Source organism: Carettochelys insculpta, chromosome 11, assembly GCF_033958435.1.
Source record: "Carettochelys insculpta isolate YL-2023 chromosome 11, ASM3395843v1, whole genome shotgun sequence".
Classification (NCBI taxonomy): domain Eukaryota; kingdom Metazoa; phylum Chordata; order Testudines; family Carettochelyidae; genus Carettochelys; species Carettochelys insculpta.
This window is the reverse complement of record NC_134147.1, coordinates 13,116,817-13,141,409: the sequence shown is the minus strand read 5'-3', so window position 1 is coordinate 13,141,409 and position 24,593 is coordinate 13,116,817. Positions and strand designations below refer to the sequence as shown.

At 44.2% G+C, this 24,593-nt stretch overlaps 1 protein-coding gene across 9 annotated transcripts in view; it reads left to right on the top strand.

Moving 5' to 3' along the window:
• Positions 1–24,593, top strand: part of IQSEC1 (IQ motif and Sec7 domain ArfGEF 1) — a 723,956-nt gene that overhangs the window by 642,569 nt on the left and 56,794 nt on the right. For all 9 annotated transcript variants that reach the window (XM_075006130.1, XM_075006129.1, XM_075006127.1 and 6 more), the window contains one exon: positions 934–2,198. In XM_075006130.1, the coding sequence (XP_074862231.1) occupies positions 934–2,198 (1,265 nt within the window). The remainder of the gene's footprint in view (positions 1–933; positions 2,199–24,593) is intronic.

The window sequence follows — 24,593 nt, the reverse complement described above, 5'->3', positions numbered from 1 at the left end:
CAGGAAAATATATGTTCCTTATTGCATTCTTGCATATGTAGTTTTAATTTTTTACACTTTGGTTGGCTTTTGAAAGCTTTTTTAGATGTGGACCTAAAATATACAGTAAATGCTTTCAAATCTGGCATTCTGTCATCTGGAACTGTCAAATAACTGGCATTTTAACCATAAGTAAAATTTAGTTATGTTTTCCTTAAGTACGGTATAGTGGAAGTATATATAAATAAATACAGCAAATACAGTAAAAGTTTACAGTGTACAATATTACTGTTGGTAAATAAAGTACTTTGCATGCATTTTTGTTTGTTTGTTAATATCTAATCTTTTTAGTGTTATGCATTGCTAGGTATACTCTTTATTATCCAGAATATTTTAATATGCTGGGGCTGCTGGATATGAAAGAGTTGACTGTATAATTTTATATGGTACTGTAAGGTCCCCACATTGGTGAACTTAATATTTGTGAATTCAATTATTCGTGAGCGGCTCCGGGGTGGGGAGCACCTGCGCTGCTTCCCAGGGTCCCGGGCAGGAGCACCGGCAGCTACTGCTTCCCTGGGGCCCCAGGCAAGAGTACTGGGGGCTGCCACTTCCGGGGGCTCTGGAGCCGGGAGCACCAGCGGCTGCCATGGTTTCCCCAGGGCTCTGGGGCCAGGAGCACCAGCAGCTGCTGCCACTTTCCCGGGCTCCAGGGCTGGAGCGCAGGCAGCCCCCGCTTCTCTGGGGCTGGAGTGCAGGCAGTTGCTGGTTTCTCGGGGCTCCGAGCCCCACCCCGCATTCACGAAAATCAGCATTCGTGAGAGTTCTGAACTCTGAATCCTTGCAATTGTTGTGACCTTACTGTATTTATAAAGTGTTATTGAAGCATTAGTGTCAGATAGACTCATTAAAAGTTACTGCGTGCTTTCTAAAATCGTTTTCTTTTGTTTCTAGGTGGAAATGCTAGAACGGAAATATGGGGGCCGTCTCATAACTCGACATGCTGCTCGTACAATACAAACAGCTTTTCGTCAGTATCAGATGAACAAAAACTTTGAGCGGCTTAGAAGTTCTATGTCTGAAAATCGTATGTCAAGACGCATTGTGCTGTCCAATATGAGAATGCAGTTTTCCTTTGAAGGACCTGAGAAAGTCCATAGCTCCTACTTTGAAGGGAAGCAAGTTTCTCTTACAAATGATGGGTCAAAAATAGGAGCCCTGGTTCAGTCTGAATGTGGTGATCTTGAGGAATCGGCTACCATGAAATCTCCAGCTGCATCCACGGATTTTGCTGATGCTATAACAGAGCTGGAGGATGCATTTTCAAGGCAGGTCAAATCTCTTGCAGAATCAATTGATGATGCACTAAATTGCCGTAGTCTACATTCTGATGAAGTCCAGACTCCGGATCAAGTCAGAACTCGTGAAATGGAGAGGGACAGTTGTAGTCAAATTAAGCCAGCAATCCATAATGTGGATCACAGGAAACTTGATGAGATGACTGCATCATATAGTGATGTTACATTATATATTGATGAGGAAGAGCTATCTCCACCTCTTCCCCTTTCCCAGTCAGTGGAGAGACCATCAAGCACAGAATCTGATTTGAGGCTTCGGTCAATGAACTCTTCTCAAGAGTACTGGTCCATGACCCATAAGGATGATAAGATAGACACCGATACGAGTTGCAGGAGCACCCCTTCACTGGAATGCCAGGAACAAAGGATGAGAATGGATCATCTGCCATTACTAACAATAGAACCACCTAGTGACAGTTCAGTGGACTTAAGTGATCGCTCAGAAAGAGGCTCATTAAAGAGACAAAATGCATATGACCGAGGAATCACTAGTCAACAAGGAAGCCCGAAACATATCCCACATGCTATTCCTACCAAGATTATACCCAGAGAAGAACAGGAGGCTAGACATAAGCCAAGGCCCATTGATAGTCACTTAGCTATTAATGGCACAGCAAACAGGCAGAGCAAATCAGAATCTGATTATTCTGATGGTGATAATGACAGCATCAATAGCACTTCCAATTCTAATGATACTATAAATTGCAGCTCAGAATCCTCTTCTAGAGACAGCCTAAGGGAACAAACCTTAAGCAAACAAACTTACCATAAAGAAACTCGTAACAGCTGGGATTCACCTGCCTTCAGTAATGATGTGATCAGAAAACGCCATTATAGGATTGGTCTGAACCTTTTTAATAAGTGAGTATACAAGTGTTCTGTTTCCCCCTCCTCCTGCCTCCTCCTCCTGGTAACATTTCAGTTCCTCAAACGAAGAAATACGTAAATCAGAACCAAAGGATGAGTAAAATCAATTCATTATGCTGGCTTTTCAGCCAATAAATAAACCTCCCAGGCCCTCTACTGGCCGAGTTTTTTCTGTATGGATAGATACAGCAGTTGAATGTGGGAAACAGGCCAATTACATAGTTGTTCTCTTTCTCAGTGCATGATTTTTCTGTGCGGCCATCATGGGTAAAGGTATCTTTACAGTTGGCTGTCAGTATCAGAAGAAAAATAGCTTTTGCCATGGCTACTAAGCATATGATTGTAAGAAAAATCAGGGAGATGTGAGGGGAAGGTAGCCATGAATACCCCTCCACCAACCTCTGGCCACCACAGGTGATGGTGTAGGAGTGCTTGGAGCTCTGATACCTAACACATGTTGAGGTCCCTGGCATCTCTTAGTAGGCCCCATGCACCTGCCCTGCTACAGGCAGTGTGGGAACCTGTTGATTTCCATTTTGTCACAGACATTTATAGTAAAAGGCACACACAGCTCATGGTTTTACCCTTACTAATGATTGATATAGGACAAAATAAGCCACTAGATTCTGGAAAATGATTTTCATCCTGTCTGGCTTATCCTGCATATTCATATGTGGAAGATATACATTTTGTCACCCATGCATTTAAAAGAGTGAGGAAGCACAATTAAAGTCAGTGGGAATTTTGCTGTTGACTTGATCAGGTATTTTCTTCACGAGACCATTGTGTAGCTGTTAACCAATACAGATGGTGGAGGGTAACAAATACCACTTTTTCTTTAAATTGCTGGATTTAATTAGAGATCTAATTGCAAGTACTGGTTGAATCTCTCAAGTCCAGCATCCTTGGAACCTGACGGGTGCTGAACAAGAGAATTTGCCACACCATGGGAGGTCAGTATTGTGTAGCAGTATTATCAACACTTCAACTGCTTACTGGGCTCTTGGCAGACATTTAGGGGTAAATTACAGCTAAATAACAGCACAGAATGCTGAGAGCCAGGGTTGGTGGCTGTAAACAAACTTTATGGGACTAGGGAAGATTTGGCCATGCCCATGATAAGTGGTCGTCAGGCTAAATAAAATCATGCTGACAAAACAAAACAGTCACGTATCAGAGAGGTAGCCGTGTTAGTCTGTGTCTTCAAGAACAACAAGAAGTCCTGTGGCACCTTATAGACTAACAGGTATTTTGAAGCATAAGCTTTCGTGGGCAGAGACCCGCTTCATCAGCTGTCAGGTAGCACTTTAAAGAATAACAAAATGATTTATTAGTCTTTGAAGTACTACTTGACTACTGTTTTGTTTTGTTAGAGTACAGACTAACACAGCTACCTCTCTGTTACTATTAAAATCATGCTGGAATACAGCTATTGCTGAACAAAAGAGAGGTGGACTAGAGAGGTTCAACCTGTAATGTAATCTGGTGGCTAGAACAGTGTTACATAGAATTTCTAGATTCTATTCTTGGCTGTGTTATTGTTTTTGCTCCATGGAAAGAAACTATGGTGCCTCTAATTCCCCAGCTGTACAATGGGTATAATTATCTTACTTAGTCACAAGCTTGTTCTGGGCGTAATTAACATCTGTAAACCTTCTCTGTATGTGTGACCATTTTAAACCCCTGGGATGCCAACTGAAGTGCTTAAGAAACATTGAGTCAGCTTATATGCGATGGAGACATACAGGTTCATATTCCTAACTTCAAATACAAAAATGATGCATGCCTACAAATGAAATAATCATACACAGTAAATCATAACCTTTCTTTCTGAGGCAACTTTCAAAACACATCTGTTATGTCATTTGTATCAAAAGCATCTTTTCATAAAGAGAATGGAATGCTGCATCGCAATACGTTTAGGTGAAAGGTGCTGAACAAGTGCCAAGAGATTCATTCTTATTAAGCTTTTGAAAACATTCGCAGCCATGGTACTGGTTGTAGGAGTCTTGGGAATTCTCAGTCTTGCAGGACCTTTGTGTGAGTGTTGTGCACCTTGTTATGAGCTACAGGATGCTTTGGATTACGTTGCAGTTTTGTGCAAGTCAGTTTACTGGTCCTGTTCAGCTGTTAGTATTGTAATGTATTTGTCTGAATAAATCATCAGGTCGTCTGTTATATGTTGTATATTGTAAATCATGTTAACCTGTTGGTATGCTCATGAAGGGCTTTGAATTATAAGGGATTGGCTGAGGAGAGGGGGCGGGGACCTGACTGAGTACCAGCACCTCTTCCCCCCCCCCCCCCAAAAAAAAAAAAAAAGTGCTGGATTTATAAATGGGGGCCCCAGAATCCCTACCTGTGGGTAGTTTTCATTTTGGATAGATTTTACTGTGAAATCTTCAGTATCCCTGTGCTCTTAGACATTTCTGCCAAATATGAAGAAAGGTGTTTTATAAGGCACATGCTTTCCAGCAATTGTGTGGCAAATCTTTGTTTTTTTTAAATATAATGATGTGCGTATCCACTGGAAGGTTAATCAGATATTTTCTTACAGTTTCTATGCATAGATTCATTGAAATTTGGAACTGGAAGGGGCCTTGGTGAGTCATCTAATCCAGCTGCCTGCAGTGAGGCAGGATTTAGTATTATCATTTCTAGCCCATCCCTGACAAGTGATTGTTTAGCCTTTTTTTAAAAATTTCAAATGAGTGATTCCTTAGACTCCCGAGGTTTGTTTGTTTGTGTGTTTGGTTTTTGTTTTTTATTTTTTTTTTAGTATTTAACTGCCATTACAGTTAGAAAGTTTTTCCTAATGTCTAACCTAAACCTTCCTTGCTGCAATTTAAGCCATTACTTCTTTTCCTGCATTCAGTGGCTATGGAGAGCTACTACTTTTACAATAACCTCTTCTGTAGTTGAAGATTGTTACCATGTGCCTCCTCAGACCTTTTGGCTATATGCATGTGTTCCCCTTGTGTGCTGCACTGGTTCTGTGTCAGTAGCCAGCACAGCGGCCTCCGAAAGAACCCTCGGAGACCACACATCAGGTAAGAGATGAACGCACCCAGCCAGATGTAGAGTAATAGAACCTGGTAGACTCTATGTGGATGCTAAGAATATGTGCTGTGACAGTGGACTCCACTCAGTAATGGGATTGCCACTGCCCCTAGGTGGACAAGGACAGCCCCTCTAAGGTAAGTTTTACACACAGATACAAACAATTTATGCATCACTCTTGATATTTCAGGGTAACACCCTCCAATGTATCTAGTTGCTACCTGTTATATTGTACATGGTTGTTTGGCCAAAACATCACTATGCGTCATGCTGTCATCCTGGGCCCTATCCTCAACCTGGGTCAGTATGTCCTGGTTATGGAGGGGAGAGTGTTGCTACCAAGATGTCTCCTGATAAGATGCTCTGCTACTATCCCTCTGGAATGTGTGTTATGGCCTGTGCCTAGTACTGCTTAGGTAAAAATATTTCTGCAGTGTCACCCCTGTTCTTGCTCAGTTTTGTGGGCAAGGTCTGCCTCTTGCTCATAGCTTAGCTTTTCTTTATTTGATCCCAGTCTTGACCATTGTAGCTTAGACCGCAAAAGAGGCCTGTGATTACATAAGTTTGTTTTAGGCCCTCTTCTTACCGCACTATGTACTGTTTTCCAGCCAGTTGTGCACCCCCTTTTGTATGGTAAGTTGATGTAGGTTACATTGCTGTAGGTTGTTTTGTGACACAGTCATACAAGCATTATCAAAAGCCTTACTAGAGTCAAGATATGACACCTACTGCTTCACTCCTGTCCACAAGACTCATTGCATATGGAAGAGTGAGCTGTCCTGTGCCAAATGAGAGAGCACTTTATATTAGCTGGAGGAGAACTTCCCCATTTTATTCACAGAATTATGTTTGTCACCAATATGAAGGTTAATAAGCCCACAAGATATCTTTGACATGCAATCCTTGAAGCTTCTAGTTACTTCTTCAGTTTCTAAGTGATCTTGAAGTCTGTCATTTTTGGAAGTTTCTGATAAAATGTTTCAATTGTAGGAAATCACATATAGGTTCCACGGGTGTACTGGAAGTCTTTTGCACGGATTCTGGATTCTTCATTTCCTTCCCTTTATTTGGCTGCTGTAGTCTTTGCAAGCTGACTTTCCTTCCTTTTGTAAAATAGATTCTTCTCTGGAAAGAAGCTTGGATTTGAAGGGAATGGGGAATGGCAGAGGGGGAGTCTGTAATAGGGTGTGACTCAGTGCTGTGGCACCTCTTGCTAGTCACACTGGGTATTAGCTCAGTCCTCAGCAGGACGCTCTCTTCTGACTGCTGTCTTGCCCATCGTTGCTCTGCTACATTGCCTGGCTCAGACCCACATCACTCCCTCAACGTTCTCTTAAGGACAGTGCCTGCTACTCAGTCTCTCACCCCCATATGGGTGAATCAGCAGTCACCAGTCTCACCTGCCAGTGTGGCCAACTGCAGCTCCAAAGTCTTTCCTCAGGGGCAAACTGCAGTCTGTGTGGGCCACTATCTGGTGGCAAGGTGTGTTGTAAGCAGGAAGGGGTGCCCAGATGCACCCATTACTCTGGGTCCTGGCCAAGGGACTCTCTGAAAGCATGCCCTCCTTCACTCCCCCTTGATTGCCTCCTGTTCTCTGGGCCACTTCCTCTGAGACCCCTGTGTCTGCTCCCCTGAGCCTGCCCAGCATTGCTCTATCCAGAGTGCTTCCTATTGGGAACCAGTGCTTCACACTGTCTGGTCAGGACTCAAATGCTCTCTGCTCCGCTGAGCAGCTCCTTTTAACAGGTCTACTCCAGCAAGCTTCTCTCTGATTGGTCAGAGCTCAGCACAGGCTCCCTCCATCTTCCCTTAACCCCTTCTGGCCAGAGTCGGGCAGCTGTGCCACTACAGAGTCTTTCTGAAGATTTGGGAGTTTTGGTAAGAAAATTTTCTTAAGGTGGTAGTGAAAGCTTCTCTCTCCAGCAAGCGTTGCCACTGTCATTTCATGTAAAGGCCTTGTTAAGGCTGATGACCTGTGTGACACTCCAAGGGCAGAAAGTGGGAATCCTCAGAAGACCTTAAAAGTACCTTGCCTCTACAGGCTTCTGCTGAAAAGCTTCCCAAGGTCACAGACTCCCTGACCCTGGGAGGTAGCTACCACCACCCAAGTGAGAGAGCCCCTCTTTAAAGCCCAGGAAGACACACTTGAAATGTCTTCCTGTGGAGTAACTCCAAGCTCTTAACCCTCCCTTAGGAAAGAACTTGAAAACAAAGAGGAAGAAATTAAGTTGCAATTTGATAGCTGACCTTTCAGTTTTAGGCATGCATATACACATACCCTTCCCTAGGACACAATCTGATAATGGCCTTAAAATGGGGTGATGTATTAACAAAGCAAAAGATTTACATGATAAAGCATACTTGGCTGCTAGGTGTTACAGAGCAACCGAAAAAAAAATAAAAAGGCTAGGTTAAAGCACAGAGAATTACTTCTGTGGGATGCAGTTTAGTGTACAAGGGGAACATATCAACTAGTTTGAGAAGTCCCACACCAAACCCAAAATAAAAAAATAGCATGAGCGCATCTGACTAAACATTTCCTTTCCACTTACATGTCTGTATGCCTAGATCTTCTTGTCTCTTGCATATTTACCTAATTCCTTAAGCTGGCTCAGGCTTAAACAACTCTGTTTCTCCTCCAGGTACACAAAAGAGAGACTCCTCAGCAGGTAACCATTTCAATTCAAGGAATCCTGCTTTCTCTTCCCATTGGCTCACTCGGCTGTTTGCCAACAGAGACCTCTGTCAAGGTTTAACACTTTCAAGGCATTCATTCATGACAGGCCTACAATTACACTGTCCATTACTGTCCACTTCAATTTGAGGCCACCACTGCTGGTCTATGAAAGGATGTTATAACTCTAGGGATCTTACTGCTCCAAATATAATATAAAATTGAGGACTTTAATTCTTCATAGAGATTTCTTTTAGAAGTCTTTGAAATAAGAATGTAATTTTAGGAAGAAGAGACATATCAACCAATTCACAGTGTTGCTAGCTTGTCCTTTTTTATTCAGTCTTTAAGCCTGCACAGCAGAGAGACTTAATTTGCATCTTTTTGGCTACGTCTACACTTGAAGCCTACATCGAAATAGCTTATTTCGATGTAGCAACATCGAAATAGGCTATTTCGATGAGTAACGTCTACACGTCCTCCAGGGCTGGCAACGTCGATGTTCAACTTCGACGTTGCGCGGCACCACATCTAAATAGGCGCTGCGAGGGAACGTCTGCATGCCAAAGTAGCACACATCGAAATAAGGGTGCCAGGCACAGCTGCAGACAGGGTCACAGGGCGGACTCAACAGCAAGCCGCTCCCTTAAAGGGCCCCTCCCAGACACAGTTGCACTAAACAACACAAAATACACAGAGCTGACAACTGGTTGCAGACCCTGTGCCTGCAGCATGGATCCCCAGCTGCTGCAGCAGCAGCCAGAAGCCCTGGGCTAAGGGCTGCTGCCCACAGTGACCATAAAGCCCTGCAGGGGCTCGAGAGAGAGCATCTCTCAACCCCTCAGCTGATGGTTGCCATGGCGGACCCCGCTATTTCAAAGTTGTGGGACACGCAACGACTACACGGTCCCTACTTCGACGTTGAACGTCGAAGTAGGGCGCTATTCCTATCCCCTCATGGGGTTAGCGACTTCGACGTCTCGCCGCCTAACGTCGAAGTTAACTTCAAAATAGCGCCCGGCGCGTGTAGCCATGACGGGCGCTATTTCGAAGTTAGTGCCGCTACTTCGAAGTAGTGTGCACGTGTAGACACGGCCTTTGTTTCCCCAGATTGGATGCAGTTTGGATCCCTAGACACTTTACTGAGTTCACAAAGTGCTGAATTTCGACTCCTGCAATTTGCTCACACAATCTTTTGAGTAAAAGATGGGTTGGAAATCTTTAAAGAATTAGGTTTTAAAGAAAGATTCTTTTAGAAAAAATGCTTGGTCCTAAAAAATGCTTGGTCCTGAGCCATGTGTTTGTTACAAATCTGTTATCTTAATAAGGGTTAAAAGAAGTTGGGTACTCCAACTTTTCACCCTTTTTACTGTTTACTTTTTAAATTTCATTCTGGTTTGGAGGTTGAAAATAATTTCCCATTTGTTTATAGTCAGTCAGTCACATGCATCAGTTCAGTGTTGTAGAATATGAAGGGAAAATTACAATTGACTCCATTTAATTGAGACATTTTTGCTGGTATTAGGCTTATTTCTGAAGTGGGAGTCTGATCAGACAGGGTTCCTTGAATTTTGTACGTTTTTCCCCTTTTAGACTTAATTTGTTCATAGCTTGTTCATTTGCTCATAGCATGTTTCTTCTGTGAGGTATATATTTAATTCTATAGAAAAAGAAAATGGGCTGGGGGGGCGGGACTTGCCGAAGATTTCATATCAGAGATGAATTTGTTTAACTCACATTGACTCTGTTCAGTATAACAAGGGTGTTACTATTGTTACTGAGACATCTGGATGGCAGATTACTCAGCAACAGACAGTTCCTAAACAAATTATAATCAAACCCCTCCATGCAGTTTGTCCATGCAGAGGGATATGGAAGAAGAAGAAAATGTTCATAGTATGACTCTGATGAATCTAAAAACACTTGACCATAGATTAGGACACCCAAGGAATGGTCCTTTGTTTTTGATCTCATGTATTGTTTTACAAATGCTGGTATTTCCTCCCGCAGCAGCACTTTTTATTCCTTCAACAAAATAGGTGCTTCAGAATACATTCTGTTCTGTCCAAATAACATCTGAAATGTGTAACCATCCGAGATTCAGCTGCTAATGTATTTGAATGCTGATTTCACATATACATGTGAGGATTCCTGTTGTTTACATTAAAATGTAGCATAAATACCAAATGTTGAAAATGAAATCTAGCTCATGAAAAGCTGCAGTGTCCCCAGCATAAACCACGTCTGAATGTCCTCTGGAATTCTAAGTGAATCATTACCTCACCATCACCCAGTCAGATCCTTTGCTCTTAGGGGGAAACGTGTGCTTGGACTCCTTAACTGCTCTGTGCTAGGAATAGGCAAATATTCTTTCACAAAGCCTGCAGAGCCATTTGGGATGATCCCCCTTACTAGAAAATAACCAGTATAAAAGGAGACATTTGGTTGGCTGCCGACAGTTCGAAGCAGGTGAGTAGCTGAGAGAATTGTGCAGGCTGAGGCTTGTCAGCCAGTTTATTTTCCTCTCAAATCCCCTGTGCCCAGATTTTCAAAATGGGAATAGTTGTCTGTGCAGCTCTGCAAAGGCTTCAGGCTGCCGGTTTGGATAGTGGTCAAAGAGGTACGCATGGGAAAGTGTTAGCAGCTGGAGCCTGTAGAATGAAAAAAGGGGGTACCCACTCTCACCCCCTCCTCCACAACCTGGCATCCTTTTTTCTCCACCCCGCCCACCCCCATGGATTTATCTCTTGATCAGAGTTCTGACTAAGGGGCAGAGTAGTCACATGCGACAGAGAAGTCCTTGACCTATTTGTTTAACCAGCCTGGCCCCAGTTTCACTGGATCATGTGATAATCAGCTTCTTAGAGTGCTAGTCTGCAGGGGTTTGCAAGAGCAGTGACAAAACACTGCTTTTCTTGGCAGGCAGGGTGTGAGGTGGAGAGAAGAGAGATCATGTGCAGCAGGGACCTGGCTCAGACCTATAAAACAGAAGCCATTGGTGATTTCCAGGGACCTTATTAAATGATGTCTGACAGTGATGGCAACAGCTGTGGGAGAGCCAGTAGGGAAGTGATATTTCCCCATCTGTGCAAGCCACACTTCAGGAGCACAGAGACTTTTAAAGTCTTACTGGAGCTTCTTTTGCTCTGCCTGTCACTGGGCATAGTGAACAAAGCACTGAGTGACTGACTGTGTTGCTTGAAAAATGCAAGATTGAGACAAGGGCAGGTGAGGGTAGGAAGAAGACACGGAGCCAAGTACTGAACAAGTAGGCCAAATAAGCATCGAGGAAAAAACCTCCCTGCAGCCAAGAGAGGAAGCCACAGAGCTGCAAAATAACTGCAGCATAGCGTTCTCAGCATTTTGTTTTTTCAGTTTTGCTGCTGCTTCCTTTGTTAGAATAAGGCCAAATCTTACTCTGTGTCCTCTGAAGTCAGTAGGACAGCCCATCTGAGTATGGATGAGCAGGATTTGGTCCTAAAGTCACTACTGTCTACTTGCCTAACAGTCTTGCTGAGTCTGTAACTGCATCGGAATTGCCCCGTACTCTACCAGCTCCTTTCCTATGTGCAGGAAATTGTGTGGCTGTAGAGGGAAAAGAGATAAAGGGTTTTATGATCATCCTTTACAGGTTATAATTTTCAGATAAGCCAAAAGAACATTGCCCAGCAGTACTAGTCATAATATGAAGTATATAATTTACCCAGCACATTGTCACATGGGAGTAGCACAAAGAAGCTACTTTTTTTTAATGTTATAGAAAATAGGGTTAGCATATTTGAACTTTCAAAAAATAGGACACCCCTGAGAGGGGTGTATCTATATCAATAGCTACCAACTCACAGGGTAGATACTGATACAAATACACTCCCTCTCAGGGATGTCCTCTTTTTTTTTGAAAGTTCAGGTACGGTAACTAATAGAAAATGATGCTGGAACTATTTGGTTAAATTTTCTATCCCATTTTCTTTAGCAATAGCTACAGAGTTCATTCCTTTTATCATCATCTCCCCACCACATTATCAGCTAAAACAGGACACTAACGCCTGAACTATACTATGGAACAAAGTCAATCCTAGATGCACAATTCTAGCTATGACATTAGCATAGCTAGAATCAACATATCAACATCATCTTTGTTCCCTGGAGTAGATTTGGGGTTGTGCCAACGTCCCTTACTCCACATGGTAGCATGGAGTACCAGAGTCAATGGAGCCATGTCTACACGTGCACGCTACTTCGAAGTAGCGGCACTAACTTCGAAATAGAGCCCGTCACGGCTACACGCGCCGGGCGCTATTTCGAAGTTAACTTCGACGTTAGACGGCGAGACGTCGAAGTCGCTAACCCCATGAGGGATAGGAATAGCGCCCTACTTCGATGTTCAACGTCGAAGTAGGGACTGTGTAGTCGTTGCGCGTCCCGCAACTTCGAAATAGCGGGGTCCGCCATGGTGGCCATCAGCTGAGGCGTTGAGAGATGCTCTCTCTCCAGCCCCTGCGGGGCTCTATGGTCACCGTGGGCAGCAGCCCTTAGCCCAGGGCTTCTGGCTGCTGCTGCGGCAGCTGGGGATCCATGCTGCCAGGCACAGGGTCTGCAACCAGTTGTAGGCTCTGTGTATCTTGTGTTGTTTAGTGCAACTGTGTCTGGGAGGGGCCCTTTAAGGGAGCGGCTTGCTGTTGAGTCCGCCCTGTGACCCTGTCTGCAGCTGTGCCTGGCACCCTTATTTCGATGTGTGCTACTTTGGCGTGTAGACGTTCCCTCGCAGCGCCTATTTAGATGTGGTGCCGCGCAACGTCGAAGTTGAACATCGACGTTGCCAGCCCTGGAGGACGTGTAGACGTTATTCATCGAAATAGCCTATTTCGATGTTGGCTTCACGTGTAGACGTAGCCTGGCTGAGCCCAGAATGATGGATTTTACTGCGTTTTCACAGAAGCTGCAAAATCAAACTGTGGAGGATTGCTCATGGCATGTCAAATGCAGGGTGAGTAGAGACATACCCTAAGATCACTTCTCTGGAGCTGAACTCTAACTTACACCTGCATGAGTCATCCAGAGCTCTGTTCTCTGGATAGCTTGGGTGTAGGTGAGAGCAGACCTAGGCCTTCAGCCCAATCTTCCATTCAGCACAGGCCTGAGAACTGAGGCATTGTACTGAGGAGATGAGCATGGGGCAAGTGTAAAGAAACCTTCCTCCCCAGCTCTGGTGTTGCTGTGCAATTAACTTTGGGTAGTTACCTTAGACTCTGTAGGCTTTACACAGCCCCTGTCACAGGCAAGGGAAAGGCAGCCGTCTAAAGCACTGCTTCACCTGCCATAGCTGCAGAGGAGGGGAATGTCGATGCTCCTCACTAAACAGCATCCTTTTAGTAACAATTAATACATAGCTCTTATATGGCCCTTACATGTACAGATCTCTGAATGCTTCACAGTGCAGGGCTGTATCATTATCCCCATTTTACAGACTGGAAAAGAGCAAGGGAAGTGGAACTAGTCCAAATCCAGTGCCCTCCCCACAATATTTCTTTATTGTAATTTAGATCTTTAAACTGAAGGGCTCCTTGATACCAGAAAGATGCAGAGAAACTGGAGGACATTCTATCAAACCTGCACAGTTGATTGGAGGAACAGCAGGGAATGATGCATGAGAAAAAATAAAAAGAAATAAATATATCTCTTTGTTAAGCCACATATAAGTGTGGACATACCTGTCTACAGGTATTTGGCAGGTGCAGACATCGAAGCAAGCTATGAATTAAGGAGCTAAAGAAGAGCAGTGGAATGAAATAAAGCAGAAGTGTTGAGGATGATTAGCAGCAAAAACTACCTGATGTGACAGATCTCATGGAATAGTCTGTCATGGAAGTGGTAAAGTACCAGAAGGCTGAATGGATGTTTTCCATTTTCTAACTTCTGTGGCTGTAAGTAATGTCAAGGCCCTGTGCTTTGTTATCTGTACAGTAGAACCTCAGAGTTGGGACCTGACCAATCAACTGTGCCCCTGATTTGGAATGGGAAGTACACAGTCAGGCAACAGAGATTTAAAAAAAAAAGTGCAAATACAGTACTGTGTTAAATGCAAACTATTAAAAATATAAAGAGAAGGCGACATTTTTTCTTCATTATGGTGTTTTAAAGCTGTATTTAAGTCAGTGTTCATTTGTAAACAACCATAGCTATTAGTTCCACATTACCAGCAACTGCCATTCTCTGAGCGTTTGTAATCCTGAGGTTCTGTTTGTGTGTGTGTGTGTGTGAGAGAGAGAGAGAGAGAGAGAGAGAGACTCCCACGTGATGTAACAACCCAATTTCTCATGATTTTGTGACCGGTTCCCTTCAAAGTACTAGTGAAGGGCACCCAAGCCTGGCACCAATGGGATAGTGGAGTCGTGCAAAGCAAGAAGCAGCCTCTCTGTGATCAGCTTCCCTATTTTCAGTGATAGACTTGTGGAAGCCCCTCTGCAGTTTGGACATTCACTTTGAGCTTGTCTCTTGACAAGTAAAGGAATCACTGCTCTCCATAATATGATTCTTTCCTCTGCCACAGCCACAGGAATAGTCCAGCCTGATATAATGCTGATTTTTGTTTGCATCTTTTCACGTGTTTGGGAGATTTAGGGAGTGGTGAATGTGAAAGCCCATGAGGAAAATGAAAATAATAGTGTGTCACACCAAGTGTCCCAAGCCTTGCAGGATTCTTTCTGTGGTTCTTTCTGTGCGTCTCTGTGGGCTAGAAGAATCATTCTACAAGAGGTACTTCACTTCTAAGCACACACAGCCAATGGCAAAAGCTGAAGAATATAGCTGGTTTCAGCTTGCCGAGTTTCATTGCCTGTAACTGGGTTTTTCCTGATCAGGGGATGACATCTCCAGTAGAAGCAGGGTTTTATTTTCCTTTGTTCATTAAACAGTTTCTCAGCGTGAGGAAGGTGCAGATCAAACATTGTGTACGCTGAACTTCTCTTGGCCTGCACCCTGAGAACCTTACCAGTGCCAGATGAGAGCATTTTCTGGCCATGGGAGGTCAATATTGTCTAGCACATTACCAACACTTTCATTGTTCACTGGGCTTGTAGAAAACATTTAGGAGTCAATTACAGGTAAATAACAGCACAAAACACTGAGAGCCAGGACTGGTGGCCGTAAACCATCTCTGAGGGACCATGGGTAACTTGGCCACACCCGTAAGTGGTTGTCCATCTAGGTAAAATCATGCCGAATTACAGATTTCGCTGGACAAGAGATTTACAGATTAGAGAGGTTCTTTTTTTAAAATCTCTTTCTTCTCTTGCTGTGTTGCAGAAAGAAGTCTGACAGTGTTCCATTGGCTCTGATTTTTGTAGCATTTTAAGGTGGTGGTTGTTTCCTTCTTTCCCAGAGGGTTTAAAATAAGCTCAGCAGTTGCTTTTAAATAGCTGCAGTGCGGCAGCAGTGGGAAGCTGAATAGAATGAAAGAGAAGTAGTAAAGCTGTCAAAGCAAAACTTAGCTGCCTGCCGGAATTAGTGTCTAGTCAGCCTACTATTTGCCTTTGGCAATTTAAAAAGTATTTTTATTTTTAATCTCTGAGAGATGTCACAGATTTCTTGCATTAAAAGGTTAGTCTTTCCTGGAACAAGGTTTTAGTCCTGTAGTAGATGTTTTTGTGTACATTTCAGTTACAGACTAACAATTGGTTATGAGAGTGCTTGAAGTACTGTAGAGATTTTCAAACTAGAATTGCTAGCATCAGGAGACTCCGAGAAGGCCCTGCTATCATTAAATCTGGATCGATTCTCCCTCATGAAAAGTGTTCCTCAGCTTTAGAATCTGAACCATGGCCTCTTAAACTGAGTTAATGCTTCTTGTTCTCATTTAGTTGTTCAGTAAATGTTCCTATCTTGGAACTCCTCTGAACTTGCGGAAGAAACTGAAAAGGAAGGATGTGCTTTTGGAAGGACTGAATTCTTTTGTGGATGCTTCACAAAAGTTTGAGAGTTTCTTCACCTCCATCAGACTGAATAGCAATTCCAAATTTGAAGAGGATCTGTTGTTGTATGTGAATTGTGAATAAATCGCTACTCTAGTTTACTACTGCAGACAAAATCTAGCATAAAGGGAGCATCTTGGTGTGCATTTACTTATTCCAGTTTCTACATCCATGTTTGTGTGTCCACATGTTTTAGAGCTCAGAAAATAGACTTTAGAGGATTGATTGTGATTTTGGATTAATTGATTCTGCAGGTTTTACAGGCCAGTAGTGTGGAAGAGTTTTGCATATATTTAGGATCAGTGTTTGATTTGTGGCTTTGGTTTGTATTCTGTTATGAGCAGTTAGGACAAGTCAGTGTGCGCTGGGAGTCACCAAACCATCAGCTGCCACTGACTGGTCGATCCTGGAGCCTGAGCCAGTTGATCTTGCTCCCCCAGACCACTGAAGTCCAGCAGCGCAACAGGCTGCTCATCTCTGTGTTCACTTGGTGGGAGGGGGCAGTGTGCTTCTGCAAGCTGCTCGTGCCTGCAGCTCCCATTGGCTGTCTCGTGGCGAAGGGGACCTGTGGGTACGGTGATGGGGGCAGCAGGCAGACACATTCTGTTCTCGTCTCCTCCTCCTCCCAGGGGAGCACAGAAATGAATCTGCTGCAGGACACTTCTGGGATTGGCCTGGAGTCACAGCAGGCAGGCATCTGTCTGAGTGTTTCTGCATAGTTGGTCGGCAGCCGCCTGTACTGAGCACCTTCCAGCCAGAGCCTGCACCTTGCACCCATCCTCCACCCCTTCCTACCCCTGACCCCTTCCTAGAGCTAGAACCCACTCCTCTGCCACCTCCTGCATCCCAACACTTTGCCCCAGCCTGGAGCCTGCTCCTGCACCAAACTGTCCCCAGAGCTTGAAGCCTGCTCACCGCTTCCTGCTCTGCAATCCCTTGACCCAAGCCCAGAGCCTGAATCCGCTGCCCCATCTCAGTGAAAGTGAGTGAGGGTTGGAGAGGGCAATGCTTTCAGTAGGGGCGTGGCAGTCGAGGCTCTACCCTCCCCCTTCCCTGAGGCTCTGCCCCTACCAAAAGATGGATCTGGGAGAGGGACCCTTGATGCACCATCTTCTGATTTGGGGCTTTTAAGGCTGAACAGCCGCCACCATTTGCTGTGATATCCCCAGCAAACCCGACTGACTGCCCGATGGCCAGTCCCAGTGCTTTGCCTTCCCTCTAAGCAAGCGAAACACATTCAGTATATTCTAAAATAAATGTTTTGCTTGCTTGGCGAGAGCTGGGCGGTTACGTGTAACTGCTGTCGTTGCATCACTCACAGCCATCGAGAGAGCTTTAAACAGAAGCACTTCTTCATGCCACGTGTGCCATTGCCACTGCACAGCTGTAAAGTCTCCTGTGTAGCTGCTCTGTGCTGATGGGGAAACGTCTCCCACTGGCGATGTGCTGTCCGCACCAGTGCTTCTGTTGGTGTAACATTTGTGGGGGGAATTTCATACCACTGACTAGGGCCGTCCCTGGACGTTTTGATGTCCCATCCCCTCACTCACTGCCGGTGGCAGGAAGCAGAGTGACCTGACTCCCACCCACTCTCTTCCCCTGGCTCCGAGCTACGTCACTCAGAGAAGGGAGTTGGGGTGACAGGGTTGAACCTCCTCCTGCACTCACCAGCATGAGGAGGCAGCGTGTGTCTCAGAGTGTGGTGGGAAGGGACGAATGCTGATGCCAGGCCCCCTGCTTCTCCCCTGGGTTTTGTGCGAAGGGGTAGAGTTGGGGCAGAACAGGGGTGTGTGTCCTGGGTCCTGCTCCCCTCTCCTCCCCCTCCCCCCCCGGCATGGCACTTCTGGGCATTGCCTGCAGGGAGGCTGGGTGGTCAGTGGGGCTGGCGGCCAGAGCTGGCACTGCCCCACATGCACATAAAGCTGTTTAGGGGTATGTTTACATAGCATAGTATGTTTCAAAATAACGCTACTACATGCAAAACTGTATTTCAAAATAGCACTGAGATACAGCATTTAAACACATAGCACCTGCTTTGAAATAGAGCCATGGGATGCACCACGGCTTGTTTCAAAATAGGCTCTATTCCCTGTCTTAACAATACCTGTTTCCAAATATCCGCTTCCAAATAGGCACTATTCCTTGTGAAATCGGTGTTACCAATTTTGAAATAATTTTGGCTGTGTCATGTAGTTACTAGGTTTGTTATTTTAATATAATAGCTGTTATTTTGAAATAACTGTGCTGTGTATACCTGCCCTCGGGTACCACAGAATTTGGGACATCTGTATATTTTGTGTATTGGTAAGGACAGCTTTGCTCCAGCTGACGAAAGTGGTAGTGTAGACATAATCTCATTCAGAAGGGCCAGGAGGCTTGCTACCTTTCATAATATTATATACAGACTACTTGTAGGGCCTGAGATAAGAGCCATTGCTATGTCTCAAGGCCCTTTTTTTTCTACTTTCCAAAACTTCATATATATACACAGGGACATGGGGAAAAGAGAACAAGGATGACTTTAAATTCTGTTGAAATATATTGGACTAAGATGATGCTGGAAGGATAGAGACTGGAAATGATCCATGTTGTTTTAGAAGAGAGCCAGGCATCTGCCTGTGTGCCTTTTTCTTAACTTATTGTAAACTGAAAGGTCTGGGCACCACTTCTGCGGTTCCAGAATTCTCTCTCCCAGTCATAGAACCCCCAGTTCACTCTTTTCCTGTCTGATTAGAGTAATGTTTTTTTCTAGGTAAGCCATTTACAGAGGAAGAAGAAAGACAGAAAATCTGAATAACTGATTCTTTTCTCTTGTTCAAAATAAGACACAGCAATACGAGTCTTCATGACTTTCGCAGAAAGATTTCCTGAGAAATCTTAATTCAAATTAAATTAATACTCAATTTAAAATATGAGTTAGAGATTGCAGGTCCTAAGGAATCCATTATTAAAAAAGAAATCTTTCGCATACAGCAATAAAAAATGCTGAAACCATTCAGTACTAATTAAATTATAGACAGCGTGAGAAGCTGAAGATGTATATTGTAGGTGAGAAACATTTTCTTCCTCAGGAATTTAATACATGAATGGTGATGGATACAGAAGGTACCTCTACACTAGTCTGGAAGATTGACGCTAAGCAGATCAGTCTTCCAAGGTTTGATTTTGTGCCTTTAGTAGTGATGCATGAAATCAACCTCTCAGTTGTCGCAGTCATCCCCTGTAAGGGAAGTCAGCAGAGAAACTTTCCCGTTGAATTTGTTCAGTAGGGACAATCAAGTAAGCTGCGTGCAGATAGGTCAATTCTAGCTATGCAATTGCCATAGCTAGAATTGTGTATCTGCAGTCAACTTCCTTTGCCTGGTGTAGACATACCCTCAGTATTTATCTCGTACGTCACATATTCAAGGCACTTTATAAACAACAGTCCTCAATACACATTTCTTGTCCAAGAAATTAAATAATATTTTATCTATTTGAGAAAACTGAGCAACAGGGCAGTTAAGTGATTCACCAAAAACCATGTCGTATGTCAGTGTCAAAGGAGTAAGAATTAGAGTTCAGGTTCTCCAAGCCACTAGGTCTGTGTTTTGTCCTTCAGACACTGTCCACTGTTACTTCGGACAAGTTACCAAAGAACCAAGGTAAACCTAAAAGCAATTCTGTTGCTGATGCTTGCTTCAAGTCCTTTATTACGACTAAAATTATGACTGTGTGACCGTTTGAAGGCTGATAAAAGTGGAGTAAAAGAAAGAGTCTGAATTCTCCTTCCAGGAGGCAGGAGTCATTCTCAACTGTACCATTAAATTCTAGAATGTGGCACTGGTTATTCGAACTCAGTGGAGGTTGTCTGGTTCTCGCTGGTATCACCAAAGTAGGATTTATCCCCAAATAGCTTAATACAAGGGAGGCAATTACTTTTTTTTTCTTTTTTTAAAAAGAAGCTGAAATAAACAAGGATGTCTTGAAAAGAATGGCACTTTTAGTAGACTTTTTCCATCAAACACTAACATGGAAGTAATCAGATTTTTTGGAAAAACCGCACATCTGCTGTTGCCTAAAGGAAGCAATAGGTCTGCTTATCAATTACTGATCTTCACGTGTAACAAAAGTTATTGACTTTTTAGAAAAGTTTCTGTTTTGGAGAACTTGACTTTTTGGAGAGGATTTATGGGTATCATAAACCTTTAAAGAACTTTTTAAAACTGAAGTCTGCTTTTTATCCCTGAAGTTGAAAGACAGAACACTTTCTCTACTGACACCAATTTTTCAAATGGTTCAGAGAGTCTGTGATTTGACATAAACCAAAGTTTAGAACTCTGGATTTTGTTTTTATGTACTTCGAGACTATATCATGTCCCCCTCCATCTTTTCTTCTCCTGACTAAACAATCTCAATTTTTGTAGTCAGTTCTCATTGGTCATGTTACATGGGACTTGTAATCATTTTTGTCACTCTCCTCTAGAATTTATGCAGTCTATCCACATCATCTTTAAACGTGTGCTGCCCCAAACTGTATATAATACTCCACAGAAGGTCTTACCGGTGCTGAGTAGAGTGGAAGAATTACTTCTTGTGTCTCAGTAACAGAGAGAGGGAGAGCTGTGTTAGTCTCTATACTATCAAAAGAAAAAAGCAGGCCAGTAGCACTTTAAAGACTAACAAAATAATTTATTAGGTGGTGGTGACCTTTCGTGGGATAGACCCACTTCTTCAGACCACACTAACAAAATAATTTATTAGGTGGTGACCTTTTGTGGGATAGACCCACTTCTTCAGACCATCATTGTCTTTAAAGTGCTACTGGACTGCTTTTTGTTCTTGTCTTGTTTACAACACTCTTGCTAATACATCTCCAAGTGTTATTTGCATGCTTTATGTCTGTATTACGGTGTTGATTTATATTGTGCTTGGGGCCCACTATAATACCCAGATATTTTCTGGCAGTTCTCTTTTCGAGACAATCATTTCCCATTTTGTGTTTATGGCATTGATTATTCCTTCCTAATCATAATACTTAGCATTTGTCTTTATTGATTTTCATCCTATATATTGCAGTCTGCTTCTCCAGTTTTACAGATCATTATGAATTCTAAGCCTGTACTACAAAAGTGTTTGCGTGCCCTTCTGGCTTGGAGTCCTCTACAACCTTTTATAAGCATACTAGGTCATTATTCAAATCACTTAAAAAATATTGATGAGAACCCAGTAGATACCTGTGGGACTCCCCTGCCCCCCAATGTACCTTTCCAGCGTGAGTGCAAACCATAGAATACTAGAACTGGAAGGGACCTCGGGAGGTCATCAAGTCCAGTCCCCTGCCCTCATGGCAAGACAAAGCACCACCTAGATCATACCCAACAGATGGCTATCTATCTCCAGTTATAGAGGTTTCACAATCTCCCTAGGCAACTTATTCCAGTGTTTAAGCACTCAGACATTTAGGAAGTGTTTTCTAATGTCTCACCTAAACCTCCTTTGCTGCAATTTAAGCCCGTTGCTTCTAGTCCTACTACTCTGAGTGCTGCTGTCCAACCAGCTGTTCTACTTACCTTATATTATAGGCTATCTTTCCTTTCTTTTGTTTATGAAAAGGTCATATAAGGCATTATCACAAGCCTTCCTAAAGTTGAGATATATCACATCTATTGCTTTCCCCCAGTGTCCAAGCATAATCTTGTTAAGGAGATGAGTTAATTCAGTGTGATTTTTTTTTTCCTTGGCAAATCCTTATTGATTTTCAGGTTATTGAAGATCTCATGGCTAACCCACAATTCCTGTCTTTCCTGCACACTGAGCCAGGTCTACACAAGACCTTAAAGTCAATTGTAGATATGGCAGCTGCAGAGGTAAAATTGACTTATCTACAATTTACTTACCTGGCCGTCCTCTCCCAGCAAAGTCAATAGGAGAAACTCTCTCATCAACCTCCCTTACTCCTTGCAATATAGAGGCATACGGGGTTCAACTGTTGACTCCGATAGTTCGATTTTGTGCATCCTGCGGCAGATCAGAGGCTGCAGCTGACAAGTGCCTGATGGAGGGTGAACGTTTTGGGTGCTGGATGAAATCCTTTTTGTTCCCCTCCTAATTTCCCAGAGGGTGTTGTCCTGCAGGCTGGATAGGCAGCTGGGGCTTGTCAGGGGTCAGCCAGCAGCAAGTTGCAATCAAGCACCTGTGGCCAGTTAAGGCCTCCAGGCTCCCTATAAAAGGCTTTCGTTAGGCAGTAGCAGAAGGGAGAGTGGTGCCCAGAGGGAAGGAGGCTGGAGGTTTGAGAGAAAGGCAGAATAGGACAGAACAGAGTGACACCAGCCACAAGGTACCAGAGGGAAGTGGAAGGTGAAGAGGCCCAGGGAAAGTTCGCTAGCCCTGCTAGCTCCCTCTGTTCCTAGGGTGTCTGGGCCAGAGTCCAGGGTAGTGAGTGGGACAGGACTCCCTACACCATTCCCATGGAGGGTTACCCAACTCGGGCCAAACCAGGCCAGCTCGAGACCAGTGGAGAGGGTCCTATTCCACCTCCAATTCGGACTGGCCTGTGATGAAAATAGCTCAATAAAGGGAGGGCCCAGGGCAACAAAGGGGCCTCTGTGAGTCTCTGAGGTACACAAGGAGCCACCTCTCAACTCAACTCAAACCTGGAGAAGCCACCTCTAAGTCATACGAAAGAGTAAAACCATGAGGTCTATTTACAATTTTAAAACTGGGCATAGCAAGAAAGAGCCAGGATATTTCTTCTGTCTTTGTTCAGGCTCAGAGATGCATTTGAAATTTCGAGGTTGCCCATGGATGCATCTTTTGGCCAAGAACAATCTCCAGCTGCTTGTAGAGGGGTTCCATAGGCTCTTAGAATGCACTAGAGGCTTTATCCATGTATGCTGTCAAAAGCCTTCTCAAAGCTCCTGCAATGCCACCAGGAGGATATGACCACGATCACCATGAGAAGACACCGGAGATAGATAGGGTATGTGACGAGAAGGGAGGCGGACACCATTGTAAAGATAGCACTTCACTGGATGCCTGAAGGACAACGGAAATGTGGAATGCCCAAGACAACATGGTAGTGTACTGTTGAGGCAGACACGAAGAGAATGAACTACAACTGGGGGACACTGGAGAAGATGGCCAAAGACAGACAGAAGTGGAGGACCTTTGTTGCTGCCTGTGGCAGACCACTGCCTGGAAGCTGCAGGAGCCTTCTAGAAGGAAGATATGCCGACTGGTGGGCTAATGCATTTCTGTTCCCTGATTAGGCCCAATTAGGACAGGCAGCTGGGCCCTTGTTAGGAATCAGCCACAGCTGAGTCTAATCAGCCCTCATGGTCAGCTGAGACCCTGCACTCCCTATAAAAGGCTCCCCCACCTGGTTGCAAGGGGGAAGGTTTTGGTCGGTGCACCAGAGAGCAGGAGCAGAGCGAGAAGGTACCACGGGGAAGTGGTGGGCAAAGTGGCCCAGGGTGAGGTGGCTGCATTGGGGCAGGCATAAAGGCCCTGCCAGATGCCTTTTGTCCTCTTAGGAACCCTGGGCTGGAGTCCATGGTAGAGGGGCGGATCTGGACTCCCCCCACCCTTCCCCAGAGGTTTACTCCACTGGAGCAGGCACGGGCCTGCAGGGGGCCTGGCTGTGTCCTTCCCATTCTGGATTTGCCTGTGATGAGGATGGTCACTAAGCAGAGACACCTGCCTCTGGAAAGGCCTGGGCAGATAAGGGGTCTCCATGAGTCTCTGCGGTACAACAGAGAACCGCCAGGAAGCACAGGGATCCACACAGGCTGACAAGGGAATTTGTCACACTGCCCTACACGCCGGTGGGCATAATAGGCTTTAACTAACTAGAATTCTAACCTGTGGTTCAGACATATAAGAATATAGCTCTTAAATATTTTTCTTTTGATGAAATGGTCTATTTTGGACGTGGGAAAGATTATTTTACAAGTTTGTCCGGAGGAGGTAGCTGCATATGCTACAACATGAGCTTGAAATGAAAAGGGCCATCAAACTTGATTTGAGAGATTGTGACTACATCTACATTGGCCCCTTCCTTTCAGAATGGGCATGGTAACAAGCCACATTGCAGATGCTAATGAGGTGCGCTACCATGAATATGCAGTGTCTCATTAGCACACTGCTGGCCGTGCGCATGTCAAAAATGCTGGTTTTGAAACTCACACCAGCCGTATAGACAGGGGCCTTTTGAAAGGACCCCCTGGACTTTGAAAGCCCCTTCTTTCTAAAACCAAATAAGAAGGAAGGGCTTTCGACGTCCTCTCAGAAGGCCCCTGTCTACATGATTGGTGCGCGATTCGAAAGAGGCACTTTTGAACTGCGTGTGGCCAGCATTATGCCAATGAGGCACTGCATATTCATAGTAGTGCCTCATTAGCATATGCCGATGTGGCTTGTTACCATGCCCCTTCTGAAAGGAAAGGGCTGGTGTAGACGTGGCCTGTGAGATGGAAATTTTGGAGACTGTTGGCTGAGTTTTGATGAAACATATGCTTTTTTTCTGATCCACTACTTAGTTGGGCATCAAACATGAATGGGAACTGAACACTGGGTTATTTGGTAATGTCATTTTCAGTTTAAAATGTCAAGGAAAGAGTTAGGGATGTATGAACATCTTTGTATGAAAATAGCAGTGTCACTTTTTTCTTTGAAATTGATTGCACTAGCGTTAAGAAATTCAAT